General features: G+C 39.9%; 1 protein-coding gene across 1 annotated transcript; it reads left to right on the top strand.

Annotated features, from left to right (window-relative positions):
* Nucleotides 1–431: 431 nt before the first annotated feature.
* On the top strand, nucleotides 432–27,759 carry UTP6 (UTP6 small subunit processome component). Its single transcript, XM_028521697.2, has 19 exons — nucleotides 432–640; nucleotides 1,877–1,961; nucleotides 4,967–5,008; nucleotides 5,236–5,328; nucleotides 5,982–6,029; nucleotides 6,479–6,542; nucleotides 7,928–8,046; nucleotides 10,730–10,807; nucleotides 11,550–11,631; nucleotides 14,225–14,306; nucleotides 15,176–15,360; nucleotides 16,246–16,325; nucleotides 16,688–16,765; nucleotides 20,662–20,841; nucleotides 21,671–21,751; nucleotides 21,945–22,054; nucleotides 23,893–23,959; nucleotides 26,185–26,257; nucleotides 27,158–27,759. Exons 1-19 carry the CDS (start codon nucleotides 549–551, stop codon nucleotides 27,313–27,315), a joined length of 1,797 nt encoding a protein of 598 aa, XP_028377498.1. The 5' UTR covers nucleotides 432–548; the 3' UTR covers nucleotides 27,316–27,759.
* The last annotated feature ends 170 nt before the right edge of the window (nucleotides 27,760–27,929 follow it).

Here is a 27,929-nt window from a genome sequence, read left to right as displayed (position 1 = left end):
ATTGTTTATTATTGTATTATTTTCCATACAAACAACTGTAAACTCACTTTTGCCCAACCTGTACTATAATACCCTCTATCCTTCTTTGCTTTTGGGGAGGAGGGGCGGTTCTTGGTGTTGGAAAGCAAGGGTGTGAGAAGCCAGCCTAATAAAAGGAGACAATTTTTCTGTAGAAAATGCCTTTTCACGTCTGCTCCAGGTAACTCTTACAGATCTGCAGCCGCTTTTTCCCAACTCCGCCCACGTGTAGCCTCGCGCGGATTTACCCCCACCTCCCCCCAGCGACGCCCTTCCACTGCGGTCCCCTGGAGCCCTTCTGTGAGGGAGGGTCCCTCGCTGCAATACCAAAGCCAGTCACAGGGAGGCGACAGCGGCCACAGGTGCCGGAGGGCCTTCTCCAACGACGGAAGCGGAAAAGGCGGAACCTAGAGCTCCTGTTACGCCAGCACGTGCGAGCGTTAGGGCTGGGTCTCCGGAGTAGAAGGTGGGCTGTTCCAGCGTCTGCTGGAGGTTGAGGAAGCTCACCTGGGTTCTAGAGTTTGGACCTCATGGCGGAGATAATTCAGGAACGCATCGAGGATAGACTCCCCGAATTGGAACAGCTGAAGCGCATTGGACTGTTCAGTCACGCGGAGATTAAGTGAGCTGAGAAAGAGGAAGGGCTGGGGAGGGCAGAGAGGAGGTTGCGGCGAGTTGGGAGTGTGGCGGGGACCGGGATGGGGAGCACTTGAGCTATGTTTATTTTTTCCTCACGCGGCGGAAGCTCATTTCTAATTTTTATGATGCCTAGAATTAATTTCTTTTCATCGCAAGGTCATTTGTCCCACCAAACTTATTGACAGCTAGCTAGCTCTTCATGGAGCCAGGTCTTGGGACTATAAAGGTGATAAAACCAGGATCCCTTTCCATCAGGAGCTTACTGCCGTCTGTACGGTAGGGACGACAGACAAGTTAAACGTGTTGATTACAGTGCGGTGTACTATTCTCAGTTGATTCTAGTAGAGTGTATACTCTAGAGATGCGAAGAGAGGGCCGAGGGAGCCCGGAGAGCAGATAAAATCTAACAAGGCTTGAAGATGGGGACCATTTACTTCAATTTCGTATTCTACCCCAGGGCTTGGCCAACAATATCTGGCACAAAGTTGGCATTCAGTAATTTGTTAAAATTAAGTTTAGTGGTTGTAAATGGTTTTCTGCGACTATTTCTAAATTTTATAATGACTGAATGTAGTAATGTGACTGTGGGATCCTTAAACATAGTTAATGAAACGCAACTTAGTGTGGACTCTTAATGAAGGCTCAGTAGATGTTATTGTTATAATTAACTAGAGGCAGTTATTGGTATTGCATATTTTGTATTAAATTCCCCTAATATGCACATGGTGTGTGTTCATTCCTTAGCTAAATACAGTGAATCTTCCGTAAGTCTTGTAGAGATGATAAACCTTTCTAGGCAGAGACAGTGTCAAGTTTTTATTTTATTTTTTTTGAAGTCTGCATATTGGAACTCTGAAACAAGCGGAATTTAGGAATTTGTTAAAATTTAAGTGAGATGAATTTGGAGAAAAAGAAATCTTTGTTAATTTAATACTACATATAAATAAAGTACTTAAGATTATTTGCCTTGCTGGTGGGTCTGTTAATGCAATTGATTAAGATGATTTTCATGGATGCTTTAAAGTATATACTGATGCCCTTAAGAACACTGAAGTAATCTTGTAAGAGAATATTTGGTTATGAAGAACAATTATTTGGGAATTATATGTTTTGGTAAATATGTTAAATATATTAAAAATTAAGAAACTTAACAAAACCTCCGAAGTTATTTAAACTTTGTTCTTTTCAAGAGTTATATTTTAAGTGGCTTTCTCCTCAGGGCTATCATTAAGAAAGCTTCAGATCTAGAATACAGAATACAGCGAAGAGCTCTTTGTAAGGAAGACTTTATCAATTATGTTCAAGTAAGTGAATAATTTCATTACCTTTTAGTCTTACAAATTTTAAATTAATAATGGAATGGCCAGCTTGATGTCAATTTTCAACAAATTTCTAGAACTGATGATTAGACAGGTAACTTCCAAACAAAACCTGGTGATGTAGGAATAATAGCATTACTGTACTAAGGCTTTATAATTCTTGGCAAACTGAACTTTTTTTTTCTCTTCTCTTATGGGGCTAGTGGATCAGAGACTGCCAAAGACACATGGTGTCAGGGTTTCAGTAAAGGATTTGACAAACCATCTTGTGTGGGGGAAAAAAAGGAGAGTGAGTTTGATGATAGTAGCTGGTTGGAAAGTTAAAACCTATGTGACTGTAAGTCTGTCAGCTTAGAAAGAAGTATGCTGCAGGATTCTTCAGTCCTGTAAATGAGTGGAAGATTTGAGTGAAGATGAAATTTACATGCTAGAACTATTTTCAGATGGGAGAGAATAATTTGTATGTTGGGTGACAAAATCAGGATTCAGAAAGAACCCAATAACAAGGTGAAAGGTTCTAAGACTACAGGTTCTGAGCTTAACTTAAAAACAACTAGCAATATGTGATGCCTGGCTAAGAGTCTTGTATTTGGGAGAGGTCCTAGGGCTCATAATAGATTGTTTATTCAAAATGAGCGTATTATGTCAACAAAATATAATCTAGTTGATCACATTAACAAAAGTAGAATGTTGGGTAAGTTAGCTGAGCACAGGACATTGCAAACAGTAAGCACTCAGAAGATGCTGGTTTGAAAAAAAGGGCTTTGCAGTTACCAGACCATGTCTGGCACACTGTGTTAGGCTCAAGTCCACATTTTAAGAAGACTTTGAGAGGTTGGTTGGAAGGCAGCCAGGATGGAAACCTCATTCTAGGAGGAATTATGGAAGAAAATACAGGTGTTTAACCTTAAAGAGACTTAAGAAGTGGTAAATCATTTCACTCTTCAAGTATTTAAGAGCTAAGAGCTATTAGATTGATTTTAGATTTTTTTTGTGTTTGAAGATTTTATTTAATTATTTTTAGAGAGAGGGGAAAGGAAGGAGAGAGGGAGAGAAACATCAATGTGTGGTTGCCTCTCACACATCCTCCATTGGGGACCTGGCCTGCAACTCAGGGATGTGCCTTGATTGGGAATAGAACCGGTGACCCCCTGGTTCACAGGCCGGCACTCAATCCACTGAGCCACACCAGCCAGGGCTGATTTGTTTAGTTTTAAAAGAGCATAACTGAAAGGAGATTAAAATGACAAATAAGCACTCTCTTATACATATTACCCTCCCTCCCCACCTGCACGCAACCATATAAACTTGCTACGAGTTGTGAGTGGCAATTCAAAATGAGTTTCTGGTTATCCACTTTAAAAAAATAAATTAGGTCCCTTCCTCACATAATACACAAAAATAAATTCCTGCTAGATTGGCAAGCTAAATGTGTGGGGAACCCTTTAAATCTGCAAAAACAATGAAAGGATGACTTCAGGTAGGGAAAGATTTCCAAAATGAGACTGTGAAAGTGCATGCCATGAAGAGAAAAATTATTCAACTGTATTAAAAGTAAAAATTTCTGTGCAGACACCTTAAATGTAGAAAGACAAGCCACAAACTGGGAGAAAATATTTGGAACACATGTGCTTAAGATCTAGATTATATAAAGAACTACAAATCAAGAAGAAAATGACAAAAAACTAAGAAGAAAATGAAAAGAACTGGAAAAATGTGAACATGAATTTGCTAAAGAGGAAATATCATGTGTTGATAAATTTATGATCTAGCAATTTGATTCTTTTGGCCACAGAATAAATATTGAGTGCCTACTCTGTACATGGCACTGATTCAATCCAGTGTGGGTACAAGAATAAATTAACCAGACAAAAGTCATCACCTTGAAGAGCTTACATATTAGTGGTACATGTTGGTTTACATCCTGGAAAAATTCCTAGATATGTCCACAAGAAGATATGTACAAGAATATTAGTTGCAACTTTTTGTAATGGAAAAATTGGAGACAAATATGCATCACCAGAAAGGATAGGGAGCTTGTACTGCACACAGTGAAATACTATATAGCAGTTAAAAGGAACGGGCTTCAATTTTACATGTCAGTAGGAATATATCTAATGTCAGTGCTGAGTAAAAATATGCTGTGATGGGTATGGTATGATACCATTTATGTAAAGTTTGAAAGCATTCAAGACAGCATTTTAATAAAGTCCAGAGTCACGCTTGGGAGTGATAAACAGTCAAATCAAGATAGTCACTTCCTCTGTGGAGGGAAAAGAGTGGAATCAGACATGGTACATAGGGGGCCTTCACTCTTTTTTGAATGTCTCCTTCATAAATAAGATTTGAAGCAAATATAGTAAACATAGACTTTGATGTAGCTGTGTGGTAGTTAGCTACATGGGTGTTTCATGTTCCTGAAATATTTCATAAAAATTTTAAAATGAAGCATGCAGTCTTTGAGGTTCTGAGCTTTCAGTCTCTAATAATCTTTAAGCCAAGGCTTATAGAGAAATTGTGTAGTGGTGGGTTTTAGGAGCCTTAGAGGTTCTAAGTGGTCCTTTAGAGGGGAGAAGTGAGGGCCAATTAAGCATCCTGTTTCAGCTGGTACAAACCTATTACATGTTTTATTTGCTTGTGCATCAGCTAAACTTTTGGAAAGGTTAACTACTAAAAGTTTAAATACACTGTTAGGGACTAGAAAAGTAGACTGTTGTTATAAACCTTATGTCTTACGGTTTTAGTAAAATGTTTTCTTTGTAGCTAAGTTGTTTATTTGCTTGCTAATGTATGTATTTTTGAATTTGGCAACTGCAAGGTAAATTTTCAGTGAATGCTAAATATTTGCTGTAGATTATGCTTCTTGATAGTGAATTATCTTCTGTTTGGTGTGCTTTATTTTATGATTTTAACTAAATGTATATCTTATACATGTAAAAGGACATGATTTTCCTTGTTTTTCTCTTTTTTTGTATGTTTTTCTTCCATAGTATGAAATTAACCTTCTGGAGCTGATTCAGAGAAGGAGAGCTGTGAGTAGATGATTTTCTGACAGTTATGTAGAATAAAATAGGGTGGCTCTGTAGCTAGAACTTGGGTTTGGGAAGCAGGTGGCATTGATGAATTGCATGCTGGTGTATTCATAATGGATATTTGTAATTATTTGTTTCTCTGTTAGTACTGTTTAATGATCAAGTAGGAATGCCGTTTTGGATAAATGTGATTAAACTGAGGCTTTGTTTCTGATGTCCCTTTTTAGCGCATTGGGTATTCATTTAAGAAGGAGGAGATTGAGAGTTCTATAGTGCACCGGGTGCAAGGCGTCTTCCGACGCGCTTCAGCAAAGTGGAAAGTGAGTGGCCAGTGCTTCCTTACCTGGAAGAGATGTGAAGATATGACTTGGATGTTCAAATGTATTGTTGTCTGTTCATGTCTTGAGTATCTTGATTCTTATTCTAGTGATGGTGTCCTTACTTGAAACCACTTATCAAACTATTAAGAAAATTGATCTCATTACCTTATAGTTATTCTGTGAGGATGGTGCTGAAAACTGGATTTAATACATAACTCAGGATTAGAAAATTGTCTGGGATTTGTTTGTGTGTATCTCTAAAATATGCCAAAGACTTGGCTGTGGAAGATAAATGGTTAGAGTAGGGCCAGTACTTCAGTAACTTGATTTTCTTCACATTTGGCTCTGGGACTGGAACATATTATATGGGAAGTACTTTGGATTCCTGGGAATGACAAATTTGGGGTTGCTGTCCTTGATTGAGGCCATGTAAAAACTACATTGAACAAACTGGATATACGACAGATTTTGTTGTGGAGCATGGTTAGGTGGTAATAGGGAATAGATTGAGTTGTTGCGGTTAAGAGATTTAAAGCCTAATAGGCTGAGGGGCATTGTAACACAGTAGGTTTTCTGAAATTTGCTTCTGTTTCAAAGGTGTATTAGGTATAAAGTTCAAACTCAGGGAGCTTACTACATTGCTTTTCTTGCAGGATGATGTTCAACTTTGGCTATCCTATGTAGTCTTCTGTAAGAAATGGGTGAGTATTTGGGCAGCTGTGTCTTACTCCGTCTTTCCTTCTTTTGGTTAGTTGGCCTTTTAGGCCGCATGCTTCATTGCTGCATTCCATGTTTTCTCCAAAGGTGTAGGGTTAACAAATGGGGAAAGACCCCAAAGAGGCTGACCATCAGAGTAACGACATTTGCACATCTGAATGATTCGGGGCTTCACTTCAGTTGAAAAGAAAAGATCTTTATGAGTATTTTGTTCATTAAAGTTGAAAATGTTTTTGATATTTAGAATGTTTTATGTAGTGAGGTTTAGGTAGAAGAAAACTCTGAAGGTCTGTATTTGTTCATATGTCCCTGGCAGTAGCAGATCTTGCCCCATCGGATTTGAGTGTTGGTAATGGTACGGGACAGATCACTTAGAGAAGTAGTAACAGTGATTTTGCTGAGTAGGAAGTATAATTTTTCTTTCTCTTTTCAGGCTACCAAACCTCAACTCAGCAAGGTATTCTCTGCCATGTTGGCCATTCATTCAAACAAGCCAGGTACGGTAAAATCCTTGTCAGTTCTTTTTCTACCTTTTATGAAGACTCATACTACTTTGCAATTTATTTTGCCTGATAAACCTAAAAGAACTTACTTTGTGAACCTGAGCTTAGGCACTTGGCCTCAGCAGATCTGGTTCCTGAATAGCTGCTTCTTGGTCATCCCTGCCTACCGAGTACTAGTTACTGTGTCAGGTGCTATATCTGTGGGCAAGTAGAACTATGTGTCTTTTTTAGTTAATGGTAAAAGAAACTCTTCGGTCCTTGGAAGGACATTCTATTTGAAGCTAGTCATTTTTAAGGAATTTCAGAAACTTAGAGGGACGGGGAAAAGATTACTACAGATTTTACAAGAGTGCTTGGCACAGAGTAGGTGCTCATGTCTTGTAGGAGAAAGACTTCTCTTGTGTGTGTTGTCTGCATGGTACGTGATTTTACAGTGGAGGTGCTCCAGTGCCCTTTCTCAAGTATGTGGCTCAATCAGACATTTTATAAGACACAAGATTCATAGGCTATATTTCGCACCAGTTTATTCAGAAGAATACAGCATGACAGCTTTTGGTGCCTTTCTTCAGTAGAATACTCTTAGCAATTTGGAGGCTAGTAACAGTTCAGATGTGAGGGAAAGAGTTCGTAGAGGAGCCACTCGGCCTTAGAGGACCAGGATGGGCATAGCTTCCGAATCCCAGGAAGGACCGTGCTCAATTTGAGGAATCACATGCTCAAGAGAGCCCAGAGCAGTGGCTCTCTGCCATTTATAGTCCTCCTAGTCCAGATGTGGTTACCAATCATAGTCATTTTTACCTCCCCCACAAAAAAAAATCTTGCCTGGTAACATAGCTCATCTTCATTAAGTTTCTAGGGAAATGGTTAGAATGCTAACTCAAGGTTAATTTCTCGTGTGGAAGGACAAAAGTTTTGTTTTTATTTTCTTTTTGAAGTTTTTATTTCCAGAGGGTATGATAAAAATTTAGTTTTAAAATTATGAGCCATTAAAAAATTCTGAACTGCTTTAAGTATAGAGAAAAGAACAAAATAATTTTATTTCATTGATTCTAGGATGCACAATTTTTTCCCAGCATTTTAACACTTAAAATTTGTGTGTGACTTAAAATGCTATCAACCTTTAGATCTGATAAAACGGTAATAGGCACATAAGCCTCTCAGATGTTAACATTTACCCATTTCCTTTAGGATATTCTTTGTAATTTTAGATAAAGGAACAGCACTTTATGGATAACTATCACAAACTTCCTTCTCTTCATTTCCTCCTCCTTTTGATGGGATTAAAAAATTCTGTTAAGTATTAAAATTGGAACATTAGTCTTCTTTTTGCCTGAGTTGATTAATTTGTTAAAACGCAGTCTGATGTTTTTCATTTATAGCTTTGTGGATTATGGCGGCCAAGTGGGAAATGGAAGATCGCTTGTCTTCAGAAAGTGCAAGACAGCTCTTTCTTCGAGCTCTGCGCTTTCACCCACAGTGCCCAAAGCTTTATCAGGAGGTGAGTGTGTATGTACCTAACACGACAGAGTGATGTCTCAGTTTGGTCCTCTGGAGACACATATTCTTTAAGTGAAAAAGGGCTTCGCATTATGGAGGCTAGGAATTAGCAGGGAGCTGCTGTGGCAAGGGGGCCAGGAAGGTATTTTTTGGCCAGTAGTAGGTTTTGACCGTGTGCATCTTCCAGCTTCTTGGTGAGAGATTAAAACTCGTACCTGACCATTATACTTGGGAGGCATGGGGAACTGGGCCTTTCCTTTTTTAAATTGGAGGGCCAGGGTTCAGCCATCTTTATACCTTTGTTTGTTTTTTTTTTCCCCCCTCCCCCCCTCTGTCCTTCCCTCCCTCTTTTCCTTCCTTTTTTTCTAACCCCTACAACCCCCCTTTTAGCTTCTCTTTCCCCTTTTTTCCCCATTTTCTTCTCATTCTCTATCTCTTGAGATAGATATTTCCTTCCCCTCTTGGTAGACTTACTCCCCCTTGGAGGGGTACACTAGAACATCAATGGCCATACTTTTGCTGAAAGAAAACCAAACAAATGCACCCTTTTCTGAGTTATTTGTCAGGATAAGGGAGAAATTGCTATTTAGTCTTCAAATAGAAATTAAGCCTGTGTGCCGAGGGGAAAAAGATATGGGTTTTCGTGCTCATTGGTATAGTAGCTGTTCCAACCATGGTTTTGGTCTTATAGTAATTTAATGATGTTTGGTATTTTTGTCTTGCATCCCTTTGTTTTTTTCATATGCTGTTAGATGTTCCTTTGCTGCCTTTAGAGTTCTTATGGAGAAACTGTTGTGAGACTCCATCCTCCTGCTGTTAGCTGGTTGTTGTGTGCTGTTACTATTTTGCATGTTTTTTGGCAGCTTTCATAAGCTGCCTGTCATATATTTAAAACAGGTTTTATTTATGAAAAAGGAGATTCTGTTACATGTCATTATGTTCTGTATTCTTATCTAATATATCATGAATATAGGTCCATGTTTGTACGTACTGATCTATATTGGTGGTGGTCAGACTTTTTGGTCCTCTTTCAATCTTATATTACTAAGGACCCCAAAGGTCTTTTGTTTATATGGATTATATCTATCAGTTTTTATTTTATTGAAAATCGAAACCAAGAAATCTAAAAGTATTTATTTAAAAACAAGCTAATGATACATTAATATAAATTAGTTATTTTTAAATGAAAATAGCTCTTCTAAAATCAAGTTTAAAAAGAATGGCATTATTACACATTTTTGTTAATCCCTGCAATATCTGACTTAATAGAGGACAGCTGGATTCTCGATCTCCTTTTGTTAAAGTTACTATTTATTGATTTGAGAGGGGGAGACAGACATTGATTTTTTATTCCCCTTACTCATGCGTTCACTGGTTGCTGCTTGTATGTGCTCTGACCAGAGATGAACTTGCAGCCTCGGCGTATCAGGGCGGTCTTCTAACCAGCTGAGCTGCTTGGCCAGGGCCTCAGATCTCCTTTTGCATTTGGTGTGGGTAATAGGACCCATTATATAGCCTCTGAAAAACTTTAAACTCTTAATAGAATAAGAGCAAAGGCAAGTAACATGTTAGTATTGTTATGACAGTAATTTTGGCCTTGCAGACCCCCTGAAGGTGTGTAAAGGACCCCTCGGTAGCTTGAAGTCACATTTTGAGAAACTCTGATGAACATTATCTATTCTAAAAGTCACATTTAAAAAACCCACTAAATACTGTTTTTATTTTACACTAGCAAAGTAACGTGTTTATAGAAAATCTTGGAGAAAAAAAGCAAAAGCACTGAGTGGAAATAAACTTGACTGATGGCACACAAATGTTATTAACAAGATGGCGTATTTTTTTTTCTGTGCAACATTTTTCACATAGGGGTGATGGTGTTGTATGTAACATTTTATAGCCAGCTTTTTTGTTTTTAGTCCTCACCCAAGGACATACTTATTGATTTTTAGAGAGGGGGAAGGAAGGAAGAGAGGGAGAGAAACATGGATGAGAGAGAGGTGCACTGGTCAGTTGCCTCTTATACGTGCCCCAGCTAAGGACCAAACCCACAACCTAGATACATGCCCTCACTGGGAATCGAACATGTGAGGCTTCTGTTCATGGGACAATGCTCCAACCAACTGAGCCATACCAGCCAGGGCTAAATATTTTTTAAAACTTTGTCATTTAATATGTCTTGTAATATAGAATTCAAAGTGTTAAAAATTTTGGATAAGTCAACTTTACAGTACATGTTAATCATGCATTATTTTTCTCTTTATATACCTGATATTACATATTTACCATTGCTTTTTACTTCAGAATAATTATAGATTCCCAGGAAATTACAAAATAATAAAGTGAGGTCCTGTGTATCATGTATGCAGTTTTCCCTGATGGTTACATTTTATAAAATTATAGTATAATATCAAAACCAGGACACTGACATTGGTATAATGTGCACATAGTTCTGTTTTTTTCCACATGTCTAGGTTTGCGTAGCCACTGCAGTCAAAATACAGAACTGTTCCATGTTTGCAGAGACCTCCCCTGTTGTCATTGTCAGCTAGCTCCCTAACAAACACACTAGACTCCCCAAACCTTTCCAGATCCAGGAATCACAGTTAAGAAATAAGGCATCTTATGTGTTTCTAATTAAAAAAATTATCTCTCAAGTTCCTCAGTTTATCTTTTCCCTTCTGTAGTACTTCAGGATGGAGCTGATGCATGCTGAGAAATTGAGGAAGGAAAAGCAAGAATTTGAAAAAGCCAAAATGGATGTGGTAAGATCCTAATGTATTGTCACTTGTTAATATATGGGGTTTTGAGCCTGCTTATGAGTTAGAGGAAGTCTTTGGAATGTATTTTCTTTCTAATTTAATGCCGTATTTTGAGACTTAATGATGAGTCTAGAGTTGACTTCGTAAAATGGGCTTAGAAATAAAAATAGAATTTTGTGCTTTAAAAATAGACATTTGGACTAATGGGAGTAGACCTCAAAATTATTACTGATGGAATGGCCAAATGCTACTCTTTAATACTTCATGATTTCATGAAATGGTGTATTAATGGGTTGAAGGTGCTCAAGAAAGGTGGTGAACTGTGTGGTTTCTAGCCTCCTTTCTTATGTAATTTTTTTATGTGACAGACTAATTTTAAAAAAGTGTTAGAATGCTAGTACAGAAAAAGGAACTTGGCCATCATCTGTTGTTACTATGGTCCCCAGCTCTGAAATTTTTATACAAATAAAGTCACGCGCAGAAGGGTCCCCGGACTATTCTGGGCTAAATGGAGGGTGAGACCTTAAGCCGAGTGATCCTGCTACCACTCCAGGAGTCTGAGAGAACAGAGTTCCAAGATCAGTGGTCTGGTTCAGCCACACACTGTACAAGTGAGGAAACTGGTCTCGAGAGAGACGTGATTGCCAGAGGTCATATGGCAGGTGGGCCAGGACTGTTCATTTCTACCCTAGTGCTTTTCTGCTTGCACTGCTTGCTAAGTTGTGTCCAATACGACACTCTTTAGGAAAATCTTGATTATCCTGAAGAAATCCTTACGGGCGAGTTGGCACGGATCATCTACAAAAATTCTGTAAGCATGATTAAAGGTAGGTATCTTTTGAAAATTTATTTATGGTGGGTAAGTCAGACAATCTGTTATGATGAGGAAGACCTTTAGATAATTATGAAAATTTCTGTTAGAAATTCTGTTAGATTGTGTATAAAACTTTGATTGTAGGAATGACATCTTGTTTCTTTCAGAAGGCTTATTGCCCCTTAGGGTATACCTGAACATTCAGTAAGTTTTTACTTAGTACTTAGTGCCTGTGGGGAGTTGAAAAGAAGTACATGATATAATACATTCCTTTATGCCCTTAAGTTTAGAATAAAAGCTACAAGTACTTATGAATACTCCAAAATATTAATAATGATTTTGTTTGTATAATGGGACTATGGGTGATTTTTTTGTCCTTTGTCCTATTTCTCAACCTAAAACAAACTACAGTATATCAAGAAGGTGGTACTTTCAGAGTAAAGTTATATGACACAGCACAGGTGGCAAACACAAGGCCCAGGGGCCGAATCGGCCCTCCACTATGTTTTATCTGGCCCGACACCTTGTTTCTACCCAGTAGCAGCACCGAGCTCCTTGCCCCTAGTTAAGGAGTAGTTACATTTATACAGTCCTAAAATTACATTTGGCCCTTTAAAGGCAACCACAAGGCTGATGTGGCCCCTGGTGAAAATGAGTTTGAAGATCTCCTGTACTGATAACACCAAGGATATGGAGAAAGCAGCCCAGGGGTTCCGGCCATGATGGAGACATAGGTAGAAACACTTCACTTCTTCGGACAAGCAAAAGAAGGACAACAGCAAATTTAAAGACAAAAAATAACCAAAATTGCCAGATATTCAAACTTCATGGAAGTCCAACCACCAAGGAGTTAAAGAAACATTCATCCAGACTGGTAGGAGGGGTGGAGATGGGCAGCCGAGGTGGAGAGAATGCACAGCCAAGGAAGTGGTTGATGGACCAGTTCATCCCACATTCATGGGCTGATAAGCTGGGAAGAACCATTGGGAATTGAGGCAGACTGCAGAACCCAAGGTTTCAACGTGGGAATACAGACTCAAACCTCTGGATGTTAAAATCTGCAGGAGTTATGGCAGTGGGAGAAACTCAGGATCACGGGAGAGTCCGTGGGAGAGGCCCACGGGGTCCTAGAACATACACAAACCCACCCATGTGCAAGTCAACATCTGAAAGGCCACAGTCTGCTTGTGGGAAGTGAGGGAAGTGATGGAAAGTGGGGCTAGAGCAGAGCCAGCAAGTGGCATAGTTCCCTCTCCGACCCCTCCCCCACAACACAGCAAAGAGGGTTGCCATGCTCTGATGAATACCTAAGGCTCTGCTCCTTATAACAGGTGTGCCAAGACAAGGAAATTTGGCCCAAATGAAAGAACAGATCAAAATGCCAGAAAAAGAATTAAGTGACGAGATAGTCAACCTATCTGATGCAGAGTTCAAAACACTGGTAATCAGGATGCTCACAGAAACGATTGAGCTCAGTTGCAAAATGAAGGAAGAACTGAAGGTTATACAAAGTGAAATAAAGGAAAATATACAGGGAAGGAAAGTGAAGTGAAGGGAAGGAAACTGGGATTCAAACCAAGGATTTGAAACAAAATGAAGAAATAAACATCTAACTGGAACAGAATGAAGAAACAAGAATTCAAGAAAAAATGAGTAGAGGCTGAGAAAGCTCTGGAACAATTTTAAATGCTCTGCATCCTAATTATAGGGGTGCCGGAAGGAGAAGAGGAAGAGCAAGAAATTGAAAACTTATTTGGACAAATAATGAAGGAGAACTTCCCCAATATGGTGAAGGAAATAGAATTCCAGGAAGCCCAGAGAGTTCCAAAAAAATTGGACCCAAGCAGGAACACACCAAGACACATCACAATTAAGTTACCCAGGATTAAAGATGAGAGAATTGTAAAAGCAGCAAGAAAAAAGGAGACAGTCACCTACAAAGTAGTTCCCATAAGGCTATCAGCTGATTTCTCAAAAGAAACCTTGCAGGTAAGAAGGGGCTGGAAAGAAGTATTCCAAGTCATGAAAGGCAAGGACCTACATCCAGGATTGCTCTATCCAGTAAAGCTATCATTTAGAATGGAAGGACAGACAAAGTGCTTCCCAGATAAGGTCAAGTTAAAGGAGTTTATCATCACCAAGCTCTTATTATATGAAATGTTAAAGGGACTTACCTAAGAAGGAGAAGATAAAAAATATGAACAGTAAAATGATGACAAACTCACAACTATCAACAAATGAACCTAAGAAACAAAAACAACAACTAAGCAAACAACTACAACAGGAACAGAATCACAGAAATGGAGATCACATGGAAGATTATTGGTGGGGAGGGGGAGAATGGGAGTAAAAGGTACAGGGAAAAGAGCCTATAAGAAGCATAATAGGCAGGCACAAAATAGGGGGAGATTAAAAATAATATAGGAAATGAAGAAGCCAAAGAACTTATATATACAACCAATGGACTAGGCTGTAGGGGGCAATGCTGAAGGGTGGTAGGGTACAGGGAGGAGGGGGATGATGGCGATGACAAAATTGGTGGGGGGGATGAGTTTGACACCTCTGCTTTAGAGACTTAAGCCCCTCCCCCACTTTTAAAATTTTAGGTGCAGAGTTTCATGTGTCGCTGCTTTCGATTGCACAGCTATTCGACTTTGCCAAAGACCTGCAAAGAGAAATTTATGAAGAGTAAGTAAAATAGTGGAAAGGTGAATGTGGCTGTTTCTTACTTGTGGTAAGGGTTTGATGTTGGATATTTAGAAAGTGGGACAGGAGATAGCACACTAAATTCTTGGAGGGGAGCTAAGTTTTAGGACCATTGTATCATAATACATTTCATTTAAAAAATATATTCTTGGAAAAGTTGACTCATTACTGGCTTTTCTTGGAAAATAGTTTGCTTTTATTCGAAAACTAGTACATTCTATAGCTTTTATAAAAAGCTGTATTTCTGCTTTGTTGGCATATCTTCTGTCCGTAAAATAAGAGTTGTACTTATGAGTGTTTGAGTGATGCAGGAGATTTTATACTTTAATGTCTGATTATATGGTTTGAAAATTCATTGCAGCCTACCTGTGGGTCTTTGCTCTTAGGCAGTACCTCCTTCTTTCACAGGAGATAAAATAGCACTGGAGTCACTTTCCTCTGTTGACATCTTCGGGGTTTTGGTAGAGGATTAGGTGGTTGCTTTTCCTCTGCCTTCAGTACAGAAATGCAAGAGCCTGGTCCTAACGAGGTTCTCCAGGGCTCAAGGATTGTCTTGTCACCGCCCCCCCCCCCCCGCCCCCCGCCGCTGATGCTTGAGAGTTAACATTTGTGAATGATAGATTCCTGAAACATTCTGAAACCTACAAGATGTGTGACAGCTCTGATCCATGGGCAGAATATTATATACAGGGCATGTGATGATAACTAAAGAGCCTATTTATGGTAATGGAATTGTTAAAGGGTGTCCTGGGTACATCTGGGTACATTTTTAGAGCACAGGGAACTGTCTGCTTGGTACTCTGATTTAGTCTCACATCATAGGAGTCATACCAGTGAACTCTGTTTTTCAGCCTTCAGGCCATGCACACAGATGACCCCCATACTTGGGATTATGTGGCACGGCGAGAATTACAGATCGAGTCGCAGCCAGGGGTAGAGCCGCCTGTGACCAAACAAGCCAAAGCGGAGGAGGTGAGCCGGAGGGAGGAGCGGTGCTGTGCTGTGTACGAAGAGGCGGTAAAGACTCTCCCTACAGGTAAACCATGGTGTGGGGTAGAAATAATGGTGCTCGTGAATGTGAAACTGAGGCTCACCTTCCCATGGCCAAAACAGATTTTAGGAACCTCTGGTGTTTACAGTGCGTCTGTCTGGCTTTCCAACTTGCTCTTTCTCTCGTGGTGAAAGATGGACCTTCTATGACTTTCTTGACAGTAGTGGATATATGTGTTCATTTGAGGGAAATAACATTGTATTTAAGTACATAAGCTGTGTATAATGTTCACTTTTTGCCCAGATTTTTGAGGGAAAAATAAGAATGTGCATTATTATATGTGGCTAGTGCTAATTCTGTATGTATATAAGTATTTTAAATTCTTTTATTTATGCTTATGCGTTAAAAGTGTGACTCTAGAAAGCAATGATATCTGTATGTTCAAAAATAAATGCTAAAATTCCATTATAATACAAAAAACAAGTATCTGTAAATAAATGAATAACTGAGTTAAAAAAATTAAAATGAAAGACTCTTTTCCTGAAAGTTTGGGCCAAAAATGTGGGTCTTTAGTATACATGGGAGTGCATTATATATGGCAAATTATGGTACTTAGGAAGATTGTTTAATTATAGTTGCTTATTTGTTGATTATAGATTTATTTTCTAATTTTGTAATATTGGAGTGTTAAGGTAGAAGGGATATATAATGTGTCTCTTAATTTTTATATTTATGTCATTACTCTGTTGTTTTATCCCCTAGTATTTGAGATGGTTTGTTGGCTGTAATTAGAATAACATTTTTTTTTTTTTACCAGAGTAGTTTAAACTCTTCTTCAGAGGAGTTTTCCCTTCAAAGAAAAGATGTAGGATGATGGTTAAACTGAAAGAGTTGCTAATTTGATCAGTGTGATCTTTCTGACTTTTTCAGAGGCCATGTGGAAGTGTTACATCAGCTTCTGCTTGGAGAGGTTTGCGAAGAAGACAAATAGTCAGCCCCTCAGAGGGAAGGTAAGGACATGGGTATAGTGGCTGACTAGAGAAGGACTGTCCTTTGAAAGAAGAAGGACAGACTCTTTTAGGGCTTGGTTCAGCTTCCAAGAACTTCATGCTTAGTTCCTCTTTCTCCTTGAGTGACCTGTCATTCTGAAGGTCTGAGTCTGCCTTGCCCTGGCACTGGCCACCAGCTTGGGAGGTGCTCTCTTACTGACCTGTGCTTGGTGCAGCTGTCCCACTCATCTGATTGTCAGTGAAACCACCTCAGCCCCTTCTCTCGGTCCTCAGAAAGGTGCAGAACTGCATTGGTTTCTGTCAGAGGCCAAAGACCTTTTCTGGGATCTCTGTAATGAACTGAGGCATTTTTCTGATTTCAGAGGCTGGAAAGAACCACGACTGCTTTCAGGAAGGCACATGAACTTAAACTTCTACCAGAATTCCTATATAAGCAGTGGGTAAGGACATGAACACATTCACTGTCAATTATGTGTACTTAATTTCAGTTGGTTTATCCTGGTGGCATGTGTTTCTATATATCTATATAGTTATGACTAAGGCCATTTGGAAGTTTGGTGTGATAGCTGTAGAAAGTATTGACATTTGGCTGTCAGTAGTATTTGGTGTCTGTTAGAAATGAAATCTGTACCACTAAAGGGAAGAATATTATATAGCGGAAAACACTCAGAACAAGGAGTCATAATTTGGTTTTATTTTGTTTGTCCATCTTTCCATCTTTTATTGAACATCCCTTTCCTGAGCTTTAGATCTAAATGCCTGGCCCAGCCCTGGCTGGTGTGGCTCAGTGATTGAGCGCTGGCCTGTACACCAGAGGGTCACTGGTTTGATTCCCAGTCAGGGCACGAGCCTGGGTTGTAGGCCAGATCCCCAATAGGGGGCGTGGAAGAGGCAACCACACATTGATGTTTCTCTTCCTCTCTTTCTCCTTTCTTCCTGTCTCTAAAAAATAAATAAATAAAATCTTTAAAAAAAATGCCTGGCCCAGATTAACCACTGGTATAGTAAAAACTAGTTAGATGTGTTCCCGGTGTTTCAGAAGCTGACATTCTAGTAAGAGGCATATTGATGCATCCCTGTCCCTGGTGTGAGTAAGGATGGTTATAGAGACCAGAGTAATGTCCTGTGGGATACATAGTTCTAGATTGGGTTTTGTCACTTAAGAGCTAGGTGACTTGGTGAAATCATTCACCTTTCTGAGTTTTTTTACTTGATTTTAAAATAATGGTCATGAGCTTTGTTTTTGCCATGTCACAGAGTTGTTGAGAGCATAACATGGGATAATGAATGTATTAGTGTATTTAAATACCTTTATAGGGCAAAAAAGGGCAAAAATCTTTTTTTTTTTAAGATTTTATTTATTTTTAGAGAGGGGGGGAGGAAGGGAGAAAGGGAGGGAGAGAAACATTGATGTGCGAGAGACACATCGATGGGTTGGCTCTTGTACATCCCACACTGGGGACCTGGCCCGCAATCCAGGCATGTGCCCTGACTTGGAATCAAACCGGCGACCTTTCAAATCGCAGGCCAGCACTCAATGTACTCAGCCACAAGAGCCAGGGCAAGGACAAAAATCGTTATACTTGTCTAGTGCCTCTAACTTGTTTAACTCCTGATTCATATCATCATGCAATTTTTATATAATTACAATCAATCTTTTCCATTTTGTATTGTATTTTACATTAACATTTAAAAATACTTTTTAGCCCTGAACAGTGTGGCTCAGTTGGCTGGGCGTCATTCTGCAAAGCAGAAGGTTGCTGGTTCGTTTCCTGGTGAGGGCACATGCCTGGGTTGCGGGTTTAGTCTCTGGTTGGGTGCATATGAGAGGCAACTGAATGTTTTGTTGCACGTGGGTCACTGGCCAACAGTGACCACGGAACGCTGTGGATGGCTCCCCGAAAATCACGCGAGAAACAAACAAACATGCACAGAGACAAGACTAGTTTCTGTGGGGAAGTAGGGACAGAATGGCCACCCCCCCCCAGTGGGGGGCGCCCTGATTTACCATCCATACTTGCTTTTATTGGGCTCATTTTGCATAATAATCCAGGTAAAGTACAGTACTTATCAGGGGGAAGTAAGGAACTATAGAAAACAAGGAATTCTGCTGGTCTATTGAGTGGGGGTCAAAGAGCTATACGACTTTGAGGAACAAACTTCCTCCTTGGACCCCTCTCATTCAACTGAGAGCATTCTAAACAAAGAAGGTTTCACAGTAATTTACATGCTCTTTCTTAGGCCTGATCACCCAGGGAATCCGCCCCTTTTTAGCACAGAGCTGCACCACCCTGTCATTGTTTCAGGCTTAGCACGGGAACTAAGGCAATAAGGAGATTTTCTCCCAGACGATGAGAACTCAGGCTATGTCAAAGCCAAGGAGTGAGGGTCCATCTCCCTCTTTTGCTGCAGCCCCCCAAGTCCTTCCTTTGGGGGGCCTCCCAAAGTGATTGTGCCTGCCTTAGGTCGTTCCCCCCGTGTGGAATCTTACCCGTCTTTGGCTAACCGACCAAGCTTTTTGGGGTTCAGTTATGAATAAAGCAGCAGAAGCAGCATTCCTGCCAGGGAGACAAGCCCTTGTCACCTTGCTGGCTTACGGTTCCAAGGGCATTCCCTTAGCCTTAGCCTAGGCAGGGGTTTCAGCTTCTGATAGCAGTCAGGGCGGTTCCCAACAATGTTTCTCTCATGTCAGTGTTTCTTTCCCTCTCTCCCTTCCTTCCCTTCTCTCTAAAAATAAATAAGTAAAATCTTCTTAAAAAACTAGAAAATACTTCTTACATATGCTTATATAATGTACATCCTGTCGACTAGCCTGTTACATTATACTGCTACTGAGGCACCCTTCTCCCACGGTGGCATCTGTCTGGCGGAAATCCCAGACCTGGGTGAGTTCAGCTGCCCCAGTGGAGTTACAGAGTGCTGGCAGGACGGTCCCACCCTGTACATCCAGATGCGCTTTGCTTTGAGTATCATCCTGGTAGCCATGCTCTCTGTCCACTATGGCTTATTTTGCCTTCACCACTTTGGCTAGTTCAGCCATCTTCTGCTCTCCAAATCTCTCACGTTGATTATCCTGTTGTTTTTCACTGTCCTTCAGACCAAGCTGCTCAGTCTCATTCAGTCTCAGTCTCATTTGGCCCCTGCCTGTATTTCCAGCCTCATGTACCAGTTCTCCAGTTTACATCCTACCCCTCGAGCCATTCTGAACTTGGTTTCCTTTTGTATCCAAGCTGTCTCTCTTCTTCAACCTCTTGCACATGCTGGTTATGATCTGTGCTTTCACCTGACTGATGCCTGCTCTTTCTTAAGTCTGAATGGTACTTCCTTTTTTGGAGTCCTTTCTCATCACTGCCATAGACCTTGTTGGGTGCTCTTGCTTTGTACTCCGGCAGCATGTGATGCCTTTGCTGTCACGGCATATGTCAGCCTGCTAGACTGGAGGCTCTGTGGGTGGGGGAGGATGTACCTGATGTTCTCATTATAGAATTTAACATAGTGTGCAGTTAAAATGCTTGTTGAATGAATGGATTATACACTGTACTTATTTGCTGTTTCACAAGTTTATAATTGGGGTTAGGTTTTTTTCCTTCCTATTAAAATAATGTAGATACAAGCATTTTGAACAGTTGAGATTATCTTCTGTTCATGTGCTTGTTGGGTCATATTTGTTAAAATATAATCCCCGAGTTTAAGTTATGAACACTTTTATGACTCTTGTTACATAATGTCATATTTCAGAGAAATTATACCAGTTTGTAGTGTGCCACCTCTGTTTGAATGAATAAACTTTGTTTCCTTACCAGCCCACAAATACTGGTTTTATCTTTATTGATTTTTATGTTCTGTTTAGTGGGTATGAGTTTTATTATGCTGTGGTAAGCTATTTTACTAAAAACTTAACTTTCTTTTTTTTTTTTTAAGATTTTATCCATTCACTTTTTTTAGAGAGGGAAGGGAGGGAGAGAGAGAGAAACATCAATGTGCGGTTGCTGGGGGTCATGGCCTGCAACCCAGGCATGTGCCCTGACTGGGAATCGAACCTGGGACACTTTGGTTCCCAGCCCGTGCTCAATCCACTGAGCTATGCCAGCCAGGGCCTAAAAACTTAACTTTCAATGTAGATTATTTAGGCCCTCTACTTTTTACCTCTTCCCTATTTTTTGATACCCCTTGGGAGCAGGAGCAGGGAATGGAGGAGGATTCAAAATTGTTCACTTTGTGCATGCTTGACAGCCGTGGAGAAAGGCTATTGAAATTACCGCCTCATTTATCCCTCATTGTGTAAATAGTTTAGCTTTCAGTAGTTAATTTCCCAGCGATCTCTTGTGTTACCTAGGTTGAGTTGTTGCTGCATCAAGACTTCCTTGAGGAGGCCCTGCAGGTGGCAGTAGCTGGGACTGAACTGTTCAGAAACTCGGTGATGATGTGGCAGGTGAAGCTGCAGGTGCTGGTTAAAGCAAAGAGCCCGGATGTAGCCATGCTTTTTGAAGAAGCCTTTCTGTGCCTGAAACCCCAGGTCCGTGAGTTGGGTCTTTTATGTTTTATTCTATTTGGGAAGCCTTTTAAGGACTCAGCCAAAGGTTATTTGGAGTGTGCTTGTCCAATGAGAGCTGCATTTGTGCTGATGATTTAAGGGTCAAGAGTGGAAGAATTTCCTTTCATTCAATAGCCTATTTCTAGTTCTTTATTTGAAAATTAGCTAAATTATATAAAATTTTATATTCCATCTAGATATCTTACAAGTGAGAAATATAGTATATATTCTATTAATATATATAATAGAATATTCTCACTTAGCTGAACTTTGGCCTGATTTTTAAACACACATGTATTTCTGACCCTTAAAGTTTAAAAGACTAAACCTTAAAGCTTTGCAATGAATCTTTTATGTTAGTGTGAAAAAAGTATTCCAGAAGTTAAAGTGGGAAATAAAATCTTAGTTAATTTGCTGCTAATTTGTGTGTGCCTCAGAGGCAGACACGAGTGAACATCAGATGGTTCAGCCTGGATAGTGAACAGGGTCCTGGGTCCTGAACAGCACAGTCACTGGCGGGGTAGCTGTGGGTTGTTAATGGCTTAGTTAACTAACAGGTAAGTGATGATAATAATTGTAGGCAGCATTCCCCAACATAAGGGAACTAGAATTAACAGGACTTGGCCAGAAGGCTGTGTCCTGGCACGTCGTTCCTGTTGGGCACCGAGGATTCTGTCACAGTGGGGACAGACCGCAGATGATCTGTATCTTATGTATTGATTCACCTTAAGGGGAACCTGTCTTCACAGTGACTTGTTTTCAGAGTGTGAGTGCTGTGCTGTCCTTTTCTAACTATTCTTACTGTGAGCAGGTTTGTCTGCCATTGTGGATCTCTTGGGCAGAGTGGAGTGAAGGTGCCAAAAGCCGAGAAGACACTGAAGCCATCTATAAGGTATAGGCGCGGTGTTCTGAGTCTTGCAGTGTGTGGGGGTGAGCAGGCAGGTCTGCTGGCTTTAGGCTGACTTGGATAGCAGCTGTCCCTAAAGCACTATTCATTGAGCAGCCTGGGATGATTCTGGGAACGTTTGTTCTGGTATTTATAAATTTCCTCACACAGCTTGTGTGTTTTTTCTTTTAAATCGTAGAAAGCTCTCTTAGCTGTTAAGGGCGCCGACTCTGTCACTCTGAAGGATAAGTACCTGGATTGGGCTTACCGAAGTGGTGGCTACAAAAAGGCCAGAGCTGTGTTTAAAAGGTACCCACGTATGTTCGTGACTTTTGCTAGTCCGTCCACTCTGTACTCCGCTCCTCATACCCAGATTATGTGTGTCACCAGTGGTATCTGAGGAAGTAATCCAATCCAAGAGATTTTTTCAGGAAATTTTATTTTATTTTTTGCAACAGTAAAAGCAGTTCATACCTATTGTGGAAATTTTTTAAAAAAGAGATAACTAATAATTCATTGTAATCCTATCATTGAGGAAAAGCCATGTTGATATATTATTTTAAAATTTGTCTTTTACATATGTGAGATTATACTACTGTTACAGAACACAACAAGGAGGGCCTGGGATGATATACTATTATTGAAAGAAGGCCCCGGGTCCGTTATGTCCGCCGCCAGAGGAAAGATGTCTCTCAATGCCAGAGATTCGTGAAAAGGAAAGGAAATGTTTATTTAATGCTATACTAACTTAAAGTAGTGACCTAATGTCTATCAAAAATCCTAAAGTCCCTAAAAACACCCACAAACACACAGTCCTTCCTTCCTTCCCCCTTTGCCCAGTCCAGAGTACCGTATCTCAGGAAAGGAAATAGAAGTCCATGGCTTAGGCATTCCTCTGGTTCTTCTCAGTTAGTACTCGATCTCGACTGGGAGACCTCCCTGGGTTCCCAGCGCCCTCAGCTGAGTCGCCAGGATCTCTGCTAAAACCAGGTGGTGGTTCCCCCTTCGAAAGCTGTGGGGGCCCCACTCTGCCAGGCCGCGTGGTTCTCTCCTCAGGGCTGCCACGTGGTTCTCTTCTCAGGGCTGCAGGAGTCTACACTCTGTCAAGTCCGGGTTTTAAATCCCCACGGCCAACCTTCCTCTGCAGCCTCATTTCCGACTCCCCCCACACTTGGCTTCACATGCCAGAACTCGTATCCTTCCAGCTTTACTGGTCTGCCATCTTGAGTCTGGGCAGGTGTGGTCCCGTGTCCTGGAGCCAATCCTCTCTGAGCTCCCATGCAGGCGCTGTAACGCAGGGGACCCGCCCCAGTTACATCTAAATGGGGAAGTTACTTCTGGGTGGGGAAGTTACTTCTGTTCCCCTGTCTTAGAGCTGATCACAGCTACTTAACATATCTATGCAACCAGCCAAAGGCTATAGATATGTTAAATGACCACACCAGAGCTTAGCTGCAAGGCTTTTGCTATGCTAAACAGCTCTCAATGGCCCTGCTCCATTTGTCCCTTCCCCCAACCCACACCCTGGGGTGGGGTATGGAGACATCCCAAAATCTCCTGGATACCTTAAGTTCTGGACCCCATTTCAAATGCCTATTTGGGGGCCCCCCTCTTGGCTGCACCCTGTAACACTACGATCACATTTTCTTTATCACTTCTATTGGTGAACATTAAGACTGGCCTTTTCCCTATCAGTAACAATTTTTCATAAGCATCATTTATTGAAATAGCTGTATGATATGCCACTCTGTAGATGTGTCATAACTTATTTGGCACAGTAGTACTGCTTTGATGAATATTTCTGCACAAACATTTATCCATATTGGAAATTATTTCCCTAGAATATATTTTTAGAAGTAGAATTATTGATCTCCAAAAGACCTTGAGATGTAGTCGAAGAGGAAACTTAGGACTCTGAAAGTGAGAAAAAACAGGAAGAAAACTGGATAGGAAAGAATTTGGGGGTGGTGAAGAATGTTGGAGATTGAAAGCATTGAGTGACCGGCGGTCAAGGCCAGTCCTTGCATTGAATTGTGGGTAGAGCTTGATTAAACCATGTTTTGTGGAGGCACTGGCATAGGCATTTATGTTCATGGGCTGTAAGAGGCTTTCTAAGTGAAGATAACGGTTGCCCCCTCCTTTTTTAGTTTACAGGAAAGTCGTCCATTTTCAGTGGATTTTTTCAGGAAAATGATCCAATTTGAAAAGGAGCAAGTAAGTGTTCTGTCTATGCATTTCTTGTCTGTGAAAAAGGATTGGTGGTTACTAATTTATGGGAGCATTTTGATGTTTAAAAAGCTCTCATTATAATAGAATATAAATTTCTAATCCCTTTGTTTAGTTTCTTTTTTCACGGAGATGGCTTAGGAGTGGTAAGCAAGCAGAGAAGAGAAAGTGCCTGTTTGGAAGATAGAAAACTTAGACGTCACCTCTTACAGGAAGCCCTCCCTGCCTGGCTGGGTGAGGCACTACCTCCTGCCTGCACAGCATGCTGCCTGTTTCTTTTGTTGGGTCGTGAGGTAAAGAGTAGGCATTCAGTAACTGGTTTCTGGAACAGAACATGTGAGTGAGGAAAAATACATGAAATTCAATTGTATCTGTAATCTCATCATACAAACACTATCAGCCATGTTTGTTTTTACTTTTATTGTTTTCTTTTAATTTTTTGTTTACTTTTATACACACAGTTTTACAGTTTTATTTCTGACTTCTGTGCTGTATATGGAGGTTCTCTTTTTCTCTTTTAACATTTTTTGTAAGCAAATTTCTGTGTTTTCACATGGCTATACTTTTTAAAAATTTTATTTATTTATTTGACAGAGGGGAAGGGAATGAGAGAGTGAGAGAAACATCAATGTGTGGTTGCCTCTTGTCTGCCCCCTACTGGAAACCTGGCCTGCAACCCAGGCATGTGCCCTAACTGGGAATTGAACTGGCGACCCTTTGGTTTGCAGGCCGGCACTAAGTCTACTGAGCCACACCAGCCAGGGCTCATTTTTTAATGGTTGTAGCCTTATTCTTAAACCCATAATTTTCCTAACTATTTCATTACATATAGGTTATTTTCAGATTTTTGATAGTGAAAACAGTGTTGTTAGCATTTTCTTTACATAACTTTTTTTTTCTTTTGATTGTCTTGAGATAAATTTCTAAGACTGTAGAAACTAGTTTTTTATGGTTGTTTATATATTGCCAGATAGTTCTCCAAAAGGATTATACTTATTTATAGTGATAATTACACCTCCTCCAAGTATTCAGTTTTGCTTTTTCTTCTTTATTTTGGTATTTTGATTGGTGTTTATTGTTTTTACCTGAATTTTGAAAAGTTAGAGGTTGAACTGTTACTTTCATAGTTTCTATCATTTTGTGGGTCAATTTTCTGTTCTTGTCCTATAGCATAAGAGATATATAGAATAATAATTAATAGCTAGGCTTTGGATTGATAATGTAATAGTTATGTTCCTTGGGCAAGTCACTTAATCCTAGGCCTCAGCATCCTCATCTGTAAATGAGGTCATAGTACTTTTCAGGGGTGCGAGGGTTATAAGGGAGGCAAAGGGGGTATTGGATAGGAAGGGGTCTGCCCAGTGCCACGTACATTATGAGCCCATAAAGTGTAATTCTGATTTTCATGGATGTGTAAGATAATGAGGTTAAATGGACTTTATGTAAAATAATAGTCTCAGTGAAGAGAAATTTGAACAAGGAACTAGTTATTTGACCACACAAAAGGACTTCTAAACTGAAGATGTTAATCTGCTTTGAAAATGAAAGAGAGAATACATTTAAGTGGAAGTAGAGGTAGAGAATTAAGATTCATTGATCGTGAAGACACTGTCAGCTATTTGGTTAGGTATATAATTAATCAGCATTTTAATTTAATCCTTGCAGTTACTCTGAGATATCATTATCCTTATTTTATGGGTGAGGAAACTTTTAAGGTCAGAGGGTTTAAAAATTTGCTGAAGTTCTTATAACCAGTATTTATATATACTTTGCCATGATATAAAAAGTCTTAAGGTAGATATAGCTAATATGTGCTAGAGCTCAGGTATTCATAAGAGAGAAACCCCTAGCCATAGGGAGTAGAATTGTCTCCATTTATTTATTTCAATCCTACTCCTCCCTCAGAGCTTTCAAATATACTTTTCCGTGAAAGTGCGCGTGTTTCTCCGACAGAGAATTAATTAGGCTTTTTATACGCTACCAAAGTAAAGTGCCTTTTATCACTGTTTAGCTTTTATTTCACTCTGGACGTAGATGCACAGGACTTTTCTCTGGGTAAGCTGAAAGCCAGGCCGTGCTCATCTTAAACCACACCCTCCTCTCCTTGAAATAGATCTAATAGATGGTAGCTGCCTAACAGTGTGCTTGAAATGAGTTTGTGACATAAATTAAGGTTTTTGAGGCAAGATTGTCTGTCTGATTATTTTTGTTAGGAGTCCTGCAAGATGGTGAACTTAAGAGAATATTACGAGAGGGCTTTGAGAGAGTTTGGATCTGTAGACTCTGGTAAGTAAACAAGTTATAGACACACAAGTCTGTTGGCATTTGTGGTCTGTAACCTATCAGCATGGTTAGAAGAGTGTTTCTTAACTTTTGGGGGGTCATGGTCATCTTTGAGAATAAAACTTGCATGTTCCCCTGCCTCTTCCCTCACTTTGGGCATAAATACTTGCAAATATAATTTTATTTATAATTTCAAGTTCACAAGCTCAAGAGTCCATGGGTCTTCTATTAACTCTGGATTAGAGAAAGATTTGCTTGGTTTGGTTCTCTTTAAAAAATGTGGTATTTGTAAGGGAAAGGTTAATAATTAGGTCAGAACACAAAGGAGTGGGACTTACAGTCAAGGGGTAGTGTCATGCTAATCGACATTGGTTGTCATTGGCTGTTGCCATGTTGTCCTCATTTATAGGACTTGCAAAACATACTTCTGGGTGTAGGTGTGTCATATAACATCTGACATATATAGTCGTTCAACTCCCATTTAAAAAAATACATTAGTTCTTAAGAGATTTCAACAGACCTTCTGATGGAATGCATGAAAACGGCATTTTTACTAACCCAGACAAGGTTTGGTACCGAGGTTATAGTGAACTCATTGAGGTCAGTTTCACCTTGAAAGAGACTTAACAAAATCCTACCTCTAAAATGTTTAGTATATTTGAGTTTGTCAAATGTGTAGACTGTCATGATTAAAGTGAAGTTTTATACTTAAAAAATAGCTTTGATATACTTTAGTATAAAGGTGATGAGAGAGGTATTGTTTCACATACGGTTCTATGGAAATAAAAAGAAGTTAAGTTTTGTAGGAATCTTGTGTTGAAGTTAAATAATTAAGTTTACCCATTAGAGCATCATCAGTTATCTAATTATATGTTTATAGTAATTTTTGGGTTCTCTTTAAAGATCTTTGGATGGATTACATCAAAGAAGAATTGACCCACCCCCTGGGTAGACCTGAGAACTGCGGACAGATCCATTGGCGAGCCATGAAAATGTTGCAGGGGGAGTCAGCAGATGCGTTTGTAGCTAAACATGCTCTGCATCAAGCTGGTCATTTGTGAAAAGAGGAAGACCACAGCTGACTTGGCGAGATAGTGTTGTGAGCCCTCTGGGCAGTTTTAGGTTACGGGTTCATCTGTCATTTGCAGACAAGATTCTGTGACATGTTCTAATTTTGTTACTGTGTTAATCATTAATTCCAGAAAAGAGAACTGCTGTTTAGTGGCCAAAGGCTGCTTGTTGAGCTGGATCTACTGTAGGTGCTAAATATTTTCCAAAATTGGTGGAAATTGTGCATCTGAATTTCTTTTGTTACTCCTGGTCAAGGATGAATGTCTCTAATCTAGACCTAGGGGCAGCTGAAATGGAGGAGAAAGTACGGTTGTTTGTTTATTCTCTCCTTATTATGAAAGTATACCTGGTATGCATTTGTTGTAGAAACTATGGTGAGAATAGAATAATGAAAAGAAAATAAAAGCATCCTGTAATATCTAGAGTTAAACTCAGTAACTTGGTTTTCTTGATCAGAATTGGATTTATCCCCTTAGATCATTTATTCATTCACTGCATGCCCATCATAAGCAGGAAAGAAAGGAGGTTCTCTGGGATGGAGGTACGGGTTAGAGGAACGGCGCTGGGTGTCCTGAGAGCTGGCTGAAGCAGCAGAAAGGGATGC

This window comes from Phyllostomus discolor, chromosome 8 (assembly GCF_004126475.2).
Source record: "Phyllostomus discolor isolate MPI-MPIP mPhyDis1 chromosome 8, mPhyDis1.pri.v3, whole genome shotgun sequence".
Taxonomy (NCBI): Eukaryota; Metazoa; Chordata; class Mammalia; order Chiroptera; family Phyllostomidae; genus Phyllostomus; species Phyllostomus discolor.
The sequence above is the reverse complement of the archived record's forward strand: the minus strand, read 5'-3'. Positions and strand labels throughout refer to the sequence as shown.